This window comes from Aotus nancymaae, unplaced genomic scaffold, assembly GCF_030222135.1.
Source record: "Aotus nancymaae isolate 86718 unplaced genomic scaffold, 86718_ANA_hifiasm-v0.15.2.pri h1tg000059l, whole genome shotgun sequence".
Lineage (NCBI taxonomy): Eukaryota > Metazoa > Chordata > Mammalia > Primates > Aotidae > Aotus > Aotus nancymaae.
The window spans coordinates 4,580,561-4,597,186 of record NW_026988473.1 but is presented as its reverse complement, the minus strand read 5'-3'; the positions used below and the strand labels follow the sequence as shown (position 1 = coordinate 4,597,186).

The following is a 16,626-nucleotide window of genomic DNA, read 5'->3' as shown; positions in this document are numbered from 1 at the left end:
CTGCCCTGCCCCCTGACACTCAGGGCATGGCCCTCCCAGGCCCTGGGGAGTGCAGGTCACTGCGCTGACCCATCCACATCTCCCACAGGCAGATGGGGATGGGCTTCACCTCGGCCCATGCCCGCCTCGGGGGCCTGGCAGCGCCCCTGGTTACCACACTTGGGGAGTTCAGTGCCATCCTGCCACCCGTGTGCTTCGGGGCCACCACAGTCCTGGCTGGGCTGGCTGTCTGCTTCCTGACCGAGACCCGCAACGCGCCCCTGATGGAGACCATCACGGCGATGGAGAGGAGGTGAGGGGCCTCCAGAGCCAACAGGCCGAGAGTTCCAGGAAATAACTGGGGGGCAGGTGGGGTGTTCTCCCCACTCCTGCGCATCTGAAACGTCCTGGCTGGACGCACCAGAGCTGTGAGATGCCTCCGCACCTCCATCTACACTGGCTTAGCTTTCCACAAGACAGACCTGATCACGAAGGTTAAAAAGAATAAACTGTGAGCCCGGAAACTCATGGTTGGAAGTGAGGCCTGGCAGAGAAGTGGGGAGAGGAGATCGGGGGAAACTGAAGCGGACAGGCCCCTGTGGTTGCTGTGCAGGCTTCAGATTTGGTTCTGGGCTTCCTCGCAAGCGACACTTTCCTTAGCATTTAGCACTAGGAGAGGTTTCTCTTCTCTTCTTGACCTCTTCTTTTTTAAAGATCATCTTGGCTTCAAATGTGGGTCTCATTAGAAAGGTCGCTAAGGTGACAGCAACGCCCAGACAATGTTTCTAAAACAAACACAAGAGGGCATTAGATCTGGCTGCTGCTTGCAGCATTTCTCAGCAACAGTGGGCTCAGGGAAGACCCTTAGTTTCGGGGAATGGTGACAGGGACAGTAGCAGGGCCCATCTGTCACCCTTTCTGAAGGTCAGTTTGATCCCAAAGGTGGACCCATCTGTACCCAGTGGCCTGTATGGGTGCTGTGTTTGCAATCCTGAAATAAGCCCCATAGGCTGGGTGCGGTGGCTCACGCCTGTAATCCCAGCACTTTGGGAGGCCAAGGGGGGCAGATCACCTGAAGTCGCAAGTTTGAGACCAGCCTGACTAACATGGAGAAACCCCATTTCTACTAAAAATGCAAAAAATTAACTGGGTATGATGGTGCATGCCTGTAATCCCGGCTACTTGGGAGGCTGAGGTAGGAAAATTGCTTGAACCTGGGAGGCGGAGGTGATGATGAGCCAAGATCATGTCACTGCACTCCAGCCTGGGCAACAAGAGCGAAACTCCATCTTAAAAAAAGAAAGAACCCCCAAGACATCCCATCTCTAACCTGGGCCATGGACCAAGGCTGCACTGCAAGGGCCATCAAGGATATATTCTTTGGCAAGTCCTATCATTTCTGCCTCCAGAATAGACTTGAATCTGTCCTCTCTCCAGCCCTGTGTCCATGGCCCTACATCAAGCCACCATTGTCGCTTGTCTGGACAACTGTGAGAGCCCCATATCCTCCCCTGTCCCTATCCACTTTATTCCCTGAAGGCCAAGCAGTGTGGCAGGCTGGTGACGTGAACAGGATCCTGTCCCTGCCAGATCACGAGGATAAAATCTGAAGTCTGACAAGGTCCTCGTGATCTGGCCCCTGCTCAGCTCACCCCCACGGCCTGGCTACTGCCTGGGCTGCACTCTCTGTCTAGAATGCTCTTCCGTTTGCTCTTTGCCTGTGTGACCCCTACTTATCCCACGGATCTAGATGCAGGTGTCCCAGATGTTAGGCAAATACTTGTCAATAACCCATTCCCATTCCAGAGCCTGGTTTGCAGGTTCTTTGAGATGTTGCCTCAAGTACATGAAAAAACAAGTGGAGAAATGTCCAAATGTCCCCCCTACTATTTTTTTTTTTTTGAGACGGAGTTTCGCTCTTGTTACCCAGGCTGGAGTGCAATGGCGCGATCTTGGCTCACAGCAACCTCCGCCTCCTGGGTTCAAGCAGTTCTCCTGCCTCAGCCTCCCAAGTAGCTGGGACTACAGGCACGCGCCACCATGCCCAGCTAATTTTTGTATTTTTAGTAGAGACAGGGTTTCACCTTGTTGACCAGGATGGTCTTGATCTCTTGACCTCATGATCTGCCCACCTCGGCCTCCCAAAGTGCTGGGATTACAGGCGTGAGCCACCGTGCCCGGCCCCCCCTACTATTACAGAGAGAACAGTCGAGGTGATTCTGGCCTGGGCATTTAAAAATCAAATTTTGCTTACCCTGGCTTTAGAAAAATCTCAGTAACGCCAAATGAAATTCTAGTTTAGGTAATGCAGCTTCCTTTGACTATGCCAGGAGCAATTTAATATAAAAATTATTGTATGTTGGCCAGGCACAGTGGCTCAGGCCTGTATTCCCAGCACTTTGGGAGGCTGAGGCAGGAGGATCGCTTGAGGCCAGAAGTTTGAGACCAGCTTGGACAATATCGAGCAAGACTCCGACTCTACAAAAAATAAAAAGTGTGTAGTTAAGACTATAGGTGTGGTGTCACATACCTGTAGTCTTAGCTACTTGGGAGGCTGAGGCAGGAGGATAGATTAAGCCCAGGAGTTTGAGGTTACAATGAGCTGTGACCAATGCCACCACACTCCAGCCTGGGTGACAGAGTAAGAATGTATCTTGAAAAAAAAGAAAATTGGCCAGGTACGGTGGCTTACACCTGTAATCCCAGCACTTTGGGAGGCCAAGGCAGGCAGATCACGAGGTCAGGAGATCAAGACCAACCTGGCCAACATGGTGAAATCCTGTCTGTGCTAAAAATGCAAAAATGGGTGGTGGCGCATGCCTATAGTCCCAGCTACTCAGAAGGCTGAGGCAGGAGAATGCTTGAACCCAGGAGGCAGAGATTGTGGTAAGTCGAGATCAAGCCACTGTACTCCAGCCTGGGGGACAGAAGGAGACTCCGTCTCAAAAAAAAAATTATTGTTACTGGATATGAACAATTCAGTGTTGAAGACCATTTGCTGAAAATGATTTTAATTTCTGGAGTAGCTGCTAATGAGCAATTGTTTCTCACGATGATCTTCTGATTGGGCCTGATCCAGCTGGTCCTATTAGGAGTCCATTCCTCCCCAGGGGCGAGAGTGAGCTTGCGCAAGCTGAAAAATGAATTGGTTCCAGATGTGGGACATTCTCTTGAGATCAAGAAATGTTGCAAAGTAGTCTCATAGTTTGTATGGCTTTTATCATTTATTTTAAAATTGTGTGTGTGTGTGTGTGTGTGTGTGTGTGTGTGTGTGTGTATACACACATATGCAATTTGGAACTATCTCAAATTTACAGAAGTGCTACTGCAAGACAAATAACCTTCTTCTCTGAACCATTTGAAAGTTGTTGATAACGATTCCAAATGCTTTGATGTGTATTTCCTCCAAACAAGTATATTCTCCTGCATGACCACAATTGCAACATCTAAATCATAACATTAGTACTGATACATGACGACCATTTAATCCTCAGCCCTCATTCAAGTTTTGCAATCCCCCCCGACGATGTCCTATAACGTTGGAGGATTTGTTTCTGAGTCACGTATAGCATTGAGTTGTCACATGGCTAAAGGCTTGACTGTGTCCTCAGGTGTCCTTTGACCTTCATGACTCCAAGTCAACAAAGTTCTATCTTTGGAAGGACTAACAAGACTCCACAAAATACACTTAGATAAGGCCCTCATAAGACAAAGGACAAAATACAGCAGGAGGAAGAAAATACAGGGAAGCATTGGGAGGCCTGGGGCACCCAGGGTACCTCCCAGGGTCCTCGTTTAGGCCCAGGATGCATTTTGTTTCTGTATCACAAGCCATCAAGATGAACATGAAGTATCTCAATCTCAGGAAAGCCAAGGCACATGTTAGCTGAGGGCATTTTTTCTATCCCATTGGACACAGCCAAAACCAGCCTGTATCACCAGGTAAAACAGGTGCAGATCGTAAATCCATACATTTTTAGTAAACAATGCAGACTAGTTGACAGAGGGGACCTCCAGGGGAGTGTTGGGCTTTAACGGCACATGAATTGCTAGCCAGCACAGCTCATCCTTGTCTTAGCCAGCACAGAGTGTCATGGCGCCAGGCGTCTTTGGAGATGAGCACAAAGCGAACACAGACCAACAGTGATCTCGACAGCTTTGAAGATTGCAGACTAGTTCTTGATACGTTTCCCCTTGGTTTGGGTTTGCTGATTATATCGGTTGTAGCTTATGGATCTCTGGCAGGAGCATCCCAGAAACGATGCTGTGTCCTTCTCATTTCATCCTAACAGATAATACACGATTTGGATATTTTTTTAATGGAGTCTTGCTCTTGTCGCCCAGGCTGGAGTGCAGTGGCGCGATCTCAGCTCACTGCAACTTCCATCTCCCAGGTTCAAGCAATTCTCATGCCTCAGCCTCTCATGTAGCTGGGACTACAACCACCTGTCACCACGCCTGGCTAATTTTTATATTTTTAGTAGAGGCAAGGTTTCACCACATTGGCCGGGCTGGTCTCGAGCTCCTGACGTCAGGTAATCTGACTGCCTTAACCTCCCAGAGTGCTGGGATTACAGGCATGAGCCACTGTACCCAGCCCACAGTTTGGATTTGTTCCATAAGTGGGGATGCCTTCTTTATTCCCTGGATTCAGAAGGTATCTGCCAGACTTATCCACAGTAAAGTTAATCTTTTCCTCTTTGTAATTATTAAGTATTTTGTGGGAGTGTTCTTTCTTTTGTGTTTTTCTTTTTGGGATGGGGTCTTGCTCTATCCCCCAGGCTGCAGTGCAGAGGCACAATCATAATCCGCTGCAGCCTTGAACTCCTGAGTTCAGGAGATCCTCCCACTTCAGCCTCCTCAGTAGCTGAGACTGCCAGCTCCTACCATTACACCTGACCAATTTTTTTAGTTTTTTGTAGAGATGGGGGTCTTGCTTTATTTCCCAGGCTGGTCTTGAACTCCTGGCCTCAAAGAATCCCCTATTTCAGGCTTCCAAAGTGCCAGGGCTACAGGTGTGAGCCCGTGCCTGGCCTTGGGGATGTACTTTGAAACCATGTACATATTCCATTTCTCATCAAACCTTCAATTTCTTATTTCTTTATATCATTATTGATTCATAAATTCTCAGTTTATTCAATGATTATACCCCGTTTTGATGCTCAATTTGCCCTAGGTTTAGTCAGTGGGAATCTTCTGGCTTCTGTGTCCTTTAAAATTATTTAAGCACAGCCTTGCTTTCTAGCACGAGATGTTCTGAGCTCATCCTGCCAGCAGTTCTAGAGGAGCATTCCTCTGAGTGTCGTTCATTGCAGTGGAGAGTGGTATTTAGAAGCCAAGATCTGGGTGCAAGATGGTTATTGTTTTTGGAGTCTCTCAGTGGACAGAGGTATGGAATATGTGTGTCTACATGCAGAAACACACACCTTTATATCTTTAGATCTGTGGATCATACTGAAAACCACGGGTTCACACCAACACCTCCATCTCCGCCCAACACCACAGGGTTCATCCCAGTTTCTCTCTTTTCCTATTTGTTAATTTCCTTATCTGATAACAAAAAATCTGCCTCCCCTCATTCTTACTATATTTAGTTATTGGATCAATTCCCCTGTATGTAAACCGCCCCCCACTGCTGCAGCCATCACTCTGCCTGCACAAGGCTCAGTCTCTGGAGTCGCCTCCGCATCTCGCCCTCCCCTGCCTGGGCATCCTTTCCACTGCTCTGGGGCCCCACCACCCCAGGCTGGGCCAACTACGTGCAGATGCGCTCCTTACTGCACCCCAGCTCTGATACCTGTGCTTGGCTACACCCTCACACATGGACACCCCCTCACCTGCTCGATCTCTGCGTCCCTGTACAGGACACCTCCCTGTGCAGACACCCTGCTTACCCCACTTGGGCTCCGACACCCAGGCCTTGGCACCCCTCAACATGGACACCTACCTTGCTCTGCCCCATGCAATGGCTTTGGGATTTAACTGTTCAGGAACAGAAGGGAAGAAAAGCTTTCCATATATATATATAATTTTTTTTTGAAACAGAGTCTCTCTCTGTTGCCCAGAGAGACTCTGTTTCAAAATATATATATTTATGGAATATATTTCCATATATACATATATATGGAAAGCTTTTCTTCTGCACTCTGGAGTGCAGTGGCATGATCTCGGCTTGCTGCAACCTCCACCTCCTGGGTTCAAGCCTGGCCAACACAGTGAAACACCTTTTCTACTAAAAATACAAAAATTAGCCAGGCATGGAGGAAGCATGTGCCTATAATCCCAGCTACTCAGGAGGCTGAAGCATGAGAATCGCTTGAACCTGGGAGTTGGAGGTTGCAGTGAGCCGAGATCAGGCCACTGCACTTCAGAGCGAGACTCCATATCAAAAAAAAAAGAAAAGAAACTTAAACTTACAGTTTATTGAAGAGGAAACAGGCATGGTGCTTATTTAGCAACTAGAACACACAAATAAGCTGACGTCTTAAAGAAGCAAAGCCCTGCCCTTGGGTAGACACCAGCAGGAGCACATCCAGATGCAGCTGTGCCCCGAGGAAGAGAGTGACCAGTGACCAGGAAGCCTTTGCAAAATTCTGGAGGCCGAGGATTTTACCTGGTGTTTGATGTAGGCATTTTGAAATTTAATTCCTTTATTCCACTATTAGTCATTGAATTCCTACTATACTGCAGACACAGTGCTAAGTGCGGGTGTGGAATGAATAACACAGATGTGATCTCTGCCGTCTTGGAGCTTATAGAGTAGAGGAGACACATGGAGAAAAACACGCACAGATAAGTGTGGAATTAGGAGAGATGTGGGTGGTTGGGGATGCCTCTGGACTTAAGCCTAAACTTAAAGGAGGAGGAGGAAGAAGGGTTAGGCAGGCTGAGAAGGGGAGAAGGACATCCTGGCGGGAGGAAACAGCCTATGAAGCCCTCTGAGGTCCCAGAGAGCTGGGAGGAGCTGAGTGCCAGCCAGACATGGACTTGCAAGATGAGGCTGGAGAGGGGCCAGTGGCAGCCTTAGAGGCCAGGGTGAGAATCTACACTTAATTCTTTTTTGAGGGGACGGAATCTCACTCTGTCCCCCAGGCTGGAGTGCAGTGGCACGATCTCGGCTCACCACAGCCTCCGCCTCCCCAGTTCAAGTGATTCTCTTGCCTCAGCCTCCCAAGTAGCTGGGATTACAGGCCTGTGCCATCACACCTGTACAGGTATGAGCCACCACACCAGCCAAGAATTTACACTTGAATTCTAAGTCAGTGGAGAACCCACTGCAGGGCTGAGAGAAAGGGATTAATATGGTCTGACTTGGTTTTAAAAGCTCTGTCTCCTTAGCCTCATTCAACCTGAGCCTAAGTGGAGTCTCAGCTTAGGGTTCTAGGCATTTGAGGCAGTTGTTCTAAAACAGTATTTCTGAACCTTTTCTGATTATCAGCCCCAAAACCTTTTTAGACATTTTTTCTCTAATCACACTCCACAACCTCAACAAAATTTTAATACCAAAGATATATGTATCTGTTCATGTACTGGAATCTTTTGTAAGGCCAAAAATCATATCTGAGAATTTTTATTTTGCCCTCCAAGAAACAGTATTTGCCCTTTTGGGACAATATCACTCTCAAAAAGAGTGGTGGCTCATGCCTGTAATCCCAGAACTTTGGGAGGCCAAGGTGGGCAGATCACCTGAGGTCAGTAGTTTGAGACCAGCCTGGCCAATGTGGTGAAATCCCATTTCTACTAAAAATACAAAAAGTAGCCGGGCGTGGTGGTATGCGCCTGTAATCCCAGCTACTTGGGAGGCTGAGGCACGAGAATCACTTGAACCCAAGAGGCAGAGGTTGCTGTGAGTTAAAATCATGCCCCTGCACTTCAGCCTGGATGACAGAGCGAGACTCCCCTCTAAACAACAATGAAAGAATGCATGCCCTGAAATTATATATTCCAGCAGCCATGAGGACTCCTTGCAGTTAAGATTTTTAGAGCTACCAAGAAACTTGTCATCAGATACACATTTAGTGTGTCCTCATGTGACACCCAAGAAGTCACACGAGGACACAGTAAGGCTTCTGGTCCACAGACTTCTTTAGTAACTTGGCCAGGGTTCCATTGATGGTTCCTATCCAACTGAACACCCAACAGAAACAACTCGACTAGTTTTAGTTTGGTGGGTGTATTAGGACGTTCTTGCGTTGCTTTAAAGAAACACTTGAGACTGGGTAATTTATCTTTTTCTTTTTTTTTTCTTTCATATGCAAGCCTACCTGAATGATTTTTTTTTTCTTTCAAGACTGGGTAATTTAGAAGAGAAGAGGTTTAATTGGTTCTTCAGGCTATACAGGAAGCATGGTGTCATCTGCTTCTGGGGAGGCCTCAGAGAGCTTTTACTTGTGGCCAAAGGTGAAGCAGGGGCTGGGCGCAGTGGCTCACACCTGTAATCCCGGCACTTTGGGAGGCCGAGGTGGGAGGATCGCTTGAGCCCAGGAGTTCCAACCTGCAGTGAGCTATGATTGCACCACTGCACTTCAGCCTGGGTGACAGAGCGAGACCCTGTCTCTAAATTAAAAAAAAAAAAAAAAAAAAGGCTGGACGTGGTGGCTCACGCCTGTAATCCAAGCACTTTGGAGGCCAAGGCGGGCGGATCACCTGAGGTCGGGAGTTCAAGACCAGCCTGACCAACATGGTGAAACCCCGTCTATTAAAAAAAAAAGAAAGAAAAAAAAAAAAAAAGGAGTTTAACAAGACAGTTTTGCAGCGCCCCCCCCCACCCCCCACTCAGTTCTAGAAGCTGGGGAAGGAGCTAGGGAAACTCGGAAGCTTCTCGAAGCCTATCATGGCAGGAAGACCCAGAGGGGAAGCAGCCTCACCCGTGGAAATTTCCAAGGCCCCAGGCGGTAACTGTTGGTGGCATGTTCCCCCTGGCACACAACACTCAAAACCAATAAGCTAAAAATATTAAAAAGATAAATAAAAAAATTAAAAAAACTAATAAAAAACAAAAAATAAAATAAAAAAACAAAAATAAAATAAAATTAAAAAAACCCAATAAGCTGAATGTGTCCAAGAGACAGAAATCAAAAAGATGAAATGGCTTCCCAGGCAGAAAAAGAGAGATGTAGGGAGGGATGTAGGCAGTAGAATGGCCAGAAGGCAGCCTGGGCGGCATGGCAAAACCCCAACTCTACAAACAATGCAAACAGCTGGATGTGGTGACTGTGTGCCTGGGAGGCTGAGGTGGGAGGATCACAGGAGCCCGGGAGGTTGAAGCTGCAGTGAGCCAAGATGGTGCCACTGCATTCCAGCCCGGGTGACAGAGGGAGACCCTGTCTAAAAAAAAGAAGAAGAAGAAGAAAGGCGTTTGACATGTTAAGAAATAATCACAAAAAGTAAAATTAAAACAAAAAAATTTTTTTTAATTAAGCCTAGGCTGGGTGCAATGGCTCATGCCTGTAATCCCAGCACTTTGGGAGGCTGAGGCTGGTGGATCACTTGAGGTTAGGAGTTTGAGACCAGCCTGGCCAACATGGCGAAACCCGTCTCTACTAAAAATACAAAAATTAGCTGGGCATAGTGGTGGGTGCCTGTAATCCAGCTACTTAGGAGGCTGAGGCAGGAGAATGGCTTAAACCCAGGAGGTGAAGGTTGCAGTGAGCTGAGATTGCGCCATTATACTCCAGACTGGGCAACAGAGCAAGACTCCATCTCAGAAAAATAAAAATTAAAAAAGATTAAGCCAATTGACTAAAATATTATAAATAGAAGAGTTAAAAAGCAAGGATAGAAACACTGATGAAACAGTATGAACACTGAGAAAAATCCAAAAACGGAACCAGGTAAAAGTAGATGGGAGAAATGGCAAGATATGAAATGATTAAAATAAGAGAATAACAAAAACTAAGATAATTCAGTGGGAAAACACTTATCAGTGTCCACAATACAAAGATAAAAATAAATGAATTAGAACATAAACCATTTAAAAGCATAGAGGATTCTTTTTTAAGGCAATAGGCCAGGCATGGTGGCTCACACCTGTAATCCCAGCACTTTGAGAGGCCCAGGTGGGAGGTCGCTTGAGCCCAGAGTTCAAGAGCAGTCTGGGCAACATTGCCAGACCCCCATTTCTACCAAAAAAAAAAAAAAGGCAAAATTGGATCTGGTCAAAAGTAAGAAAGCTAGTGGGGTAGACTCGGGTTATTTGGGATTGAGGGGGCCTCAAAGTCCAGGCGAGTCCCCCACCCTCAACCTCCCCTAACTCCTTGAAGGGCCAACCAGGGCAGGGCAGGAGTGGCTCAGAGCCCCCACCTTTGTCCCTCCCTGCCTCCTGCGGTGGGAGAAGGAGGGTGTCAGTAGTCCCAGTCCCCGGGGGTGTCTGCTGGCCCCAGTTTTCCAGCCAGGTGAACTCGGGCACGTGTCCAGCCTCTGGGTCCTCATCTGTAAGACTCTGTTGGATCCCTCGACCCTGCAGCTCTTCTAAGTGTTTCCAGCCAGGCCAGCTTCTGCCAGCTGCGAGATGGGGCAAGGAGGGAGCTGGAGGGTGCCCACCGGGGTGCCCAAGAGAATCCGGAGGAGGGGCCGCTGCAGTGTCCACCTCCTTTTTGGCTTCAGGAGAGTGGAGCTGCACCCTATGCATATGGCACCACCCTCCCCTGACATGCACGCCGCCTGCCCCTCACCACTGCCTGCTGCCTTTTCATTTCTACAGGGTCAAAGAAGGCTCTTCCAAGAAACATGCCGAAGAGAAGAGTGAAGAAATGTCTCTTCAGCAGCTGAGAGCATCTCCCCTCAAAGAAACCATCTAAGCTTCCTGGAACCTGGTGCTTGCTAGTAGCACCTGAGCCATGTGCAGATGGCCCCCTGGGGGTTTCTCCCGGGAGCCCCTGGGGACACGGGTGCTGAGCTGGAGGAAAGGTCGCTGAAAACATCCTGGCTCCCATAGAGAGCCACCCACAAGCCAGGGCTGCTTGGAGCGAAACCCCACCAGCAACAGCCAATCTGCATTACAAATGCATAGAAAGCCAGGAGAAGCCAGTCCCAGGGACCAAAGGAGAAACTGGTTTCCTTCCCCATCCCCAGCCTGCCCCTTAAAATGTCTCTGTATTAGTTCATTCTGGCACTGCTATAAAGAACTACCTGAGACTGGGTAATTTACGAGGAAAAGAGGTTTAATTGACTCACAGTTCTGCAGACTGTACAGGAAGCATGGCTGGAGGCCTCAGGAAACTTACAATCACGGCAGAAGGCAAAGTGGAAGCAGGCATGTCTTCCCATGGCTGGCAAGAGAGAGAAAGTGAAGGGGAAGGTGCTGAAGCAGGTAAAGAGTTTTGTTAAGTTCGGCAGCCCCAGAGCCAGGGCAGACATGAGTTTTTTTTAACTGTGAGAAGGCCCCCTGCTGCTCCGAGCTTTACTTAAACGGCTCTTTATTTCCCCATTTTGTGGCTTTATACAGGGTTTAGCCAGAACTGCTAAGTTAGGAATCCACAGCCTGCAGAATTCCACCGCCCCCAAGAATTTTTGTACCTGCTTCTGATTCTTAGGCACCCGCAGGTTACTGATAACCTGCTTTCTTTTTATTTTTAGGCTTTGCTGCCCCGCTGGATAGTAAATCCCAGAGAGCGCACCTGTTGTTGGCAAATCTGGGCCTTTTTTTTAGAGACCTAGTATTTACAGGTCTCCAAGTATTTGAGCAACAAGTTAGTTTCCCGGGCACATATGGCTGCTACCAGGTGTTCCAGCAAAAGGTCGTTCATGTACTGAAGCAGCACACAACCTAGGGCCTTGGTGGGGAACCTTTGGAGGTCCCGGAACAATGCCTCTCCGAAGATAGTTGGGGAGTTTTTGAACCCCTGTGGACGCCGAGTCCAGGTGTACTGTGTTGTTACGCCTGACTGCGGATCTTCCCACTGGAAGGCAAACAGTTTTGGCTTTTAGGGGCTAACCAGATACTGAAGAAAGCATTCTTTAAGTTTAAGCAAGTGAACAGCTGGCCTCAGCTGGCAACAGTTTTAGCAACGTATAGGGATTGGGCGCCGTGGGGTGCAAGGTTACAGTTGCCTGGTTGACCTAGTGCGGATTCTGCACTGGTTTATAGTTCTTGGTCTCCAGCTTGGGGACAGGCAGGAGAGGCGTGTTCCAAGGAGACTGGCAAGGAACGATAGTACCATAAGCTTTTAGGCATCTGAGATGGACCTGGGTGCCCTTAAGAGCTTCCCTTGGTACTGGGCACTGCCTCTGTTTAACTGGTAGTGCCCTGGCTTTACTTTGATAACCACTGGGCTTGGCTTACTGCCAACCCTGGGGGGTTGTCTTTTATTTAGACCCATGGCCATTGCTTGGTTAGCGCAGGGGTTAATTTTTGTCCTGGCTTTGTTAGGAAGAGTCTCCACTCCTCCTTCCTTGGGACTGTGAGAGCCATGATAATTTCTGCATGAGGCAGTTTGAGCTGCGGGGAGCCCTTATTAGTAAATGTAATAGTAGCTTTTATTTGCTTAGCAAGTCTCCCCAAAAGGGGTAGGGGACATTCCAGCATCTACAAGAACTCATGTATAATTTTGTGGCCTTCTACCGAACAGGTCCGTGGTAGGCAAAAAGCCTGCTTTTTTGAACTTTAGTGGCCCCAGTTATATTTATTGTCTTAGTGGACAAAGGAGCTACAGGTCGGGTTATCACCGAATGCTTTTTTATTATTATTATTAGCTTTTCCATTTTACCGCTAGACTGTTTGCCCTAAGCTGTTGAGCCTGGCAACCTCCGCGCACAGCTGCGCTGCCAGCTCTCCCTTGTTTTTAGGGTTAGCAGTTTACCTTTTTTTATTCCTGAATTTTTTTTCCATTTTTGTTTTTGCCACTAGCGCTGCTGCACCTTGGCCCCGTAACCACTGCTGGGCAGGGGGTGGGTGGAGCGCTTAAAACTAACCGTAACCGGGAGTTTATGTTCGGAAATTGGTTGGGGTGTCCTGGCTTGCCTGTAACCTTGTGCCACACTTTGGAGACAAGGGACCTGCTCAGGCTCCCTTCTGTGGGCCAATTTGCGTTAAATGCTGGCCAGGCTACTTTACACAGAGTTCTAGGTTTCTCTGGCATTATGGTGGCACCATCATCTCCACTAAATTTCTTTTTGAAACTTTTTTAGCATAGTTTTCAACGGAGTGGGTTTACTCTGCGTTTTACCCATCTCCCTCTGTTAGGATAAGAACGGCACTCCCACAGGGTAGGGGGCTGCTCACTGACTTTACCTGATGTAAGAACTCGGGACTTTGCACTCCACCCTCAGTCTCCCACCCTCTACAGTGCAATACTTTTTTTGTGCACTTTTACACACTTTTACTTTTTTCCCTTCAGCCAAGTTAGAAACAGAAACAAGTTTAAGGTGCCAAGACTGGCTTACAAAGCAACGAAATTAAAACCAAAGTGTCCCTGTAATCCTAGCACTTTGGGAGGCCGAGGTGGGTGACTGACCTGAGGTCAGGAGTTCAAGACCAGCCTGGCCATCATGGTGAAACCCCATCTTTAAAAACAAAACAAAACAAAACAAAACAAAAAAAACCAAAGTGCCAAGATTGACACACACACACAAGAACAAAATTAAAACCAAGGTGCCTACATCGGCACACCGTGGTTGATTAGGCCATGCTTCTACCCAGTGGGGTGGTTAAGTGAAGCTTTCCAGAATTAACCCTACCGAGTTTTTGATGTTTGGACTCTAAGCGTGCCGGTTCCTTCTCGGTGTTCAGCCCAAGCTTGTGCCGGATGCCTGCAGGCCTGCCTGGCCATGCTGTTGGGGAAGGATCCACTGGGGCCAATGCCTACCTGGGAGCGCTCTCAGGATCCTGTCGCTCAAGTGGGCTGGAGTCCCCTGCGGGGATGCCCCACAGGGGCAGGGCAAAGCTGCCTGGGAGGCTGTGCTGACCATCCGCCAACTGAAACTCATTTCCTGGTCAGGGAACCAAAATGAAGCAGGAACAGCAAGAAACAAACCTCTTGAACATCGAACTGAGGAAGGAAGTGGCTTTTTATTTGGCCAGGAGCTGCCGGGGCGGGGGGCTACAGCCTTATTCACGGAGCTCCCCGAGAAGCAGCTTCTTTCCCCTTTTATAGGCTTACAACGCTAAAGGGGAAACTGAGGTAAAACTATGTTATTGTTCATTGGCTGGACATTCAACCTTACCATTTTTTGGCTTTATTAATTTGCTAGTTCATATGCAGCACAAGCAGGAACAGGCAGGGGAGGGGGTTTACAGACACAAGACAAAGGCAGTAAATTATTAGTTGGCAAAGGTGTTTTCAGAAGGGAGACTGCATTGTGCAAATGTGGGAGTGTAACCCAGTGCCAGGCTCCAGCTGGTAAAAATAATATTCATGCTGGGTGCGGTGGCTCACGCCTGTAATCCCAGCACTTTGGGAGGCCGAGGCGGGTGGATCACAAAGTCAATAGATTGAGACCATCCTGGTCAACATGGTGAAACCCCATCTCTACTAAAAATACAAAAAATTAGCTGGGCATGGTAGCACGTGCCTGTAATCCCAGCTGCTCAGGAGGCTGAGGCAGGAGAATTGCCTGAACCCAGGAGGCGGAGGTTGCAGTGAGCCGAGATCGTGCCATTGCACTCCAGCCTGGGTAACAAAAGAGTGAAACTCCGTCTCAAAAAATAATAATAATAATATTCTTTTGCAACTTTTTTAAGGCTTACAAATAGCAAAGACGCTGGGAACCAAAAATAAATTATTTTCCCAGCTCTTTGGTATTTTCTTTCTTTCTTTTTTTTTTTTTTTTACCTGCCTTCCCATCCAAAGGGGAGGAGGAGGTAAAGGCCAAAAAGTAGGAAAAGGGGAGGGGGTCTCCCTCTCAGTGCCACACACTTTACAACAAACAGATCTCATGAGAACTCATCATGAGACAGCACTAGGAGGATGGTGCTAAACCATTAGAAGCCACCCCCGCTATCCAATCACCTCCCACTAGGTCCCGCCTCCAACATGGGGATTACAATTCCACACGAGATTTGGGTGGGGACACAGAGTCAGCCCATATCACTGTTTATTCTTGTTCCACCTGAGAATGCTCTGTCTTTGCAGGGTTAGGGTTATATCTCTGCCAAAGGGCTGTCCCTGGAATAGCCCCACTTGCCCTTGAGAAACTTAGAGAACTCATTCTATTCCACTCACCTGGAAAGAGTAAATGCTCTTCTGCCTTACAGGATTAAAGCTGTTTCCCCGTGTGTGTGTGTGTGTGTGTGTGTGTGTGTGTCTTGTGTGTCTTACCTCTCTGACAGGGAAATGTCCCCATAGCAGGCATTCTTGCCTACCTCTGTAGCTCCACCAGCCTCTCATAGGCCTTGCGGAAACTGCATGTTAAATAAATAGTTGATGAAGAAACGATGAAAACAGATTTCCACAATGGATGGAGACCTTTGTGTATTGTTTGGATTCCTAGCAATACCACTTTGCAGAACTGAGATATGGTTCATTTCCCCAAAAGTCTTCTCCATGCTTGGCTATTTTTTTTAAAATTTCATAGCAACAGGGTTGTTGGAAACAGATGCTCAGTGCTGCAAAGAAAAATCAGCACTGAGACAAAGATCTCCCAACAAGGCAATTTTACTTTCTGCAGAAAGGGTGCTCCCATTAGCCATCTTGCCCCAAGAGTACAACTAACAAAGGAAAAGCAGACATATTTATCCCTTATGCATTTGGGGTGGTCCTTACTCCTGTGTCTGATCTCTGTTGATGGGAGCCAGACCTCACAATCTAAACTAACACCTGATTGACTAACAACTTAAAACTTTTCTAAACAGGTAAAAGCAATGGAGAACAGAAGGAAAAGAGGAATTCCAAATAGGGAAGGGACAGGAAGTCGCTTGTGAAAGGACTTAGAAAAGTAATAACATAAATATCTTGGTTGAAGTACAAGGAAGGATGTACTATGCGCCTGTGAGCGTGTCTAAAAGCTGCACAGGATAGGGCTTAACAAAGAGCTCTTAGCAAAAAGCAAGAAGGCTTTGAAGAAAGTCTTTAAAACAAACTATTATTTCTAACACTTATGATTTATTCTTTAACGAGAAAGGAAACTTTGAAGAGAAACTTTTCTACTTCCTCCAGGGTCTTTCTTTGTTGCCCTGGCTGGCTTTAAACTCTTGGCCTGAAGCAATCCTCTGGCCTCAGCTTCCCAAAGTGCTGGGATTACAGACAGGAGAAGGCCTCCCAAAGTGCTGGGATTACAGGCATGAGCACAGCATCCTGCTGACCTCAGATCTGTCTCCAGCCCAGGTGCTAGACACGTATCCCTGACCTTAACCTTCACTGGAATTCATTTTAGATTTATAGGGGATCCGAATCTTGGCTTATTGGGTGGTCTTGGTCAAATTTTCTTGTCTGATCCCTTCTTCCTGGAGTTACCAGATAATCAAACAAGATCAATTCTCAGCCCCTCACAGCCCAAAGAAAGGCACAATACAGGGAAGAAACGAGACTATCACAGCTCGGGCAGGAACCATGGCAGCTTGCCATTTTGCCAAGATTAGTCTTCCAACAGCTTGGAGCTTGGAGCAGAGGTGGAATGCAACTTCCCCAAGGACTTGTCCCAGGGCCCTATTATTGATGCGCTGAATCCTGAGTTCCTCTGGGGATTTAAACTCTCTTGTTGAACTTGTCA

The 16,626-nt window shown here is 47.6% G+C and overlaps 1 protein-coding gene and 1 long non-coding RNA gene across 2 annotated transcripts in view; one reads left to right on the top strand and one right to left on the bottom strand.

Annotated features, from left to right (window-relative positions):
* Nucleotides 1-11,123, top strand: part of LOC105724434 (solute carrier family 22 member 20) — a 29,085-nt gene extending 17,962 nt beyond the window's left edge. The window contains exons 9-10 of the mRNA XM_064364746.1: nt 89-292; nt 10,682-11,123. Coding sequence (XP_064220816.1) covers nt 89-292; nt 10,682-10,778 — 301 coding nt within the window. The 3' untranslated portion in view covers nt 10,779-11,123. The remainder of the gene's footprint in view (nt 1-88; nt 293-10,681) is intronic.
* On the bottom strand, nt 2,898-13,951 carry LOC135270065 (uncharacterized). The gene is made up of 3 exons (XR_010338285.1): nt 13,785-13,951; nt 11,155-11,249; nt 2,898-4,264 (listed from the first exon to the last, which is right to left on the bottom strand). It is a non-coding gene; the product is annotated as an uncharacterized LOC135270065 (long non-coding RNA).
* Between the last annotated feature and the right edge of the window lie 2,675 nt (nt 13,952-16,626).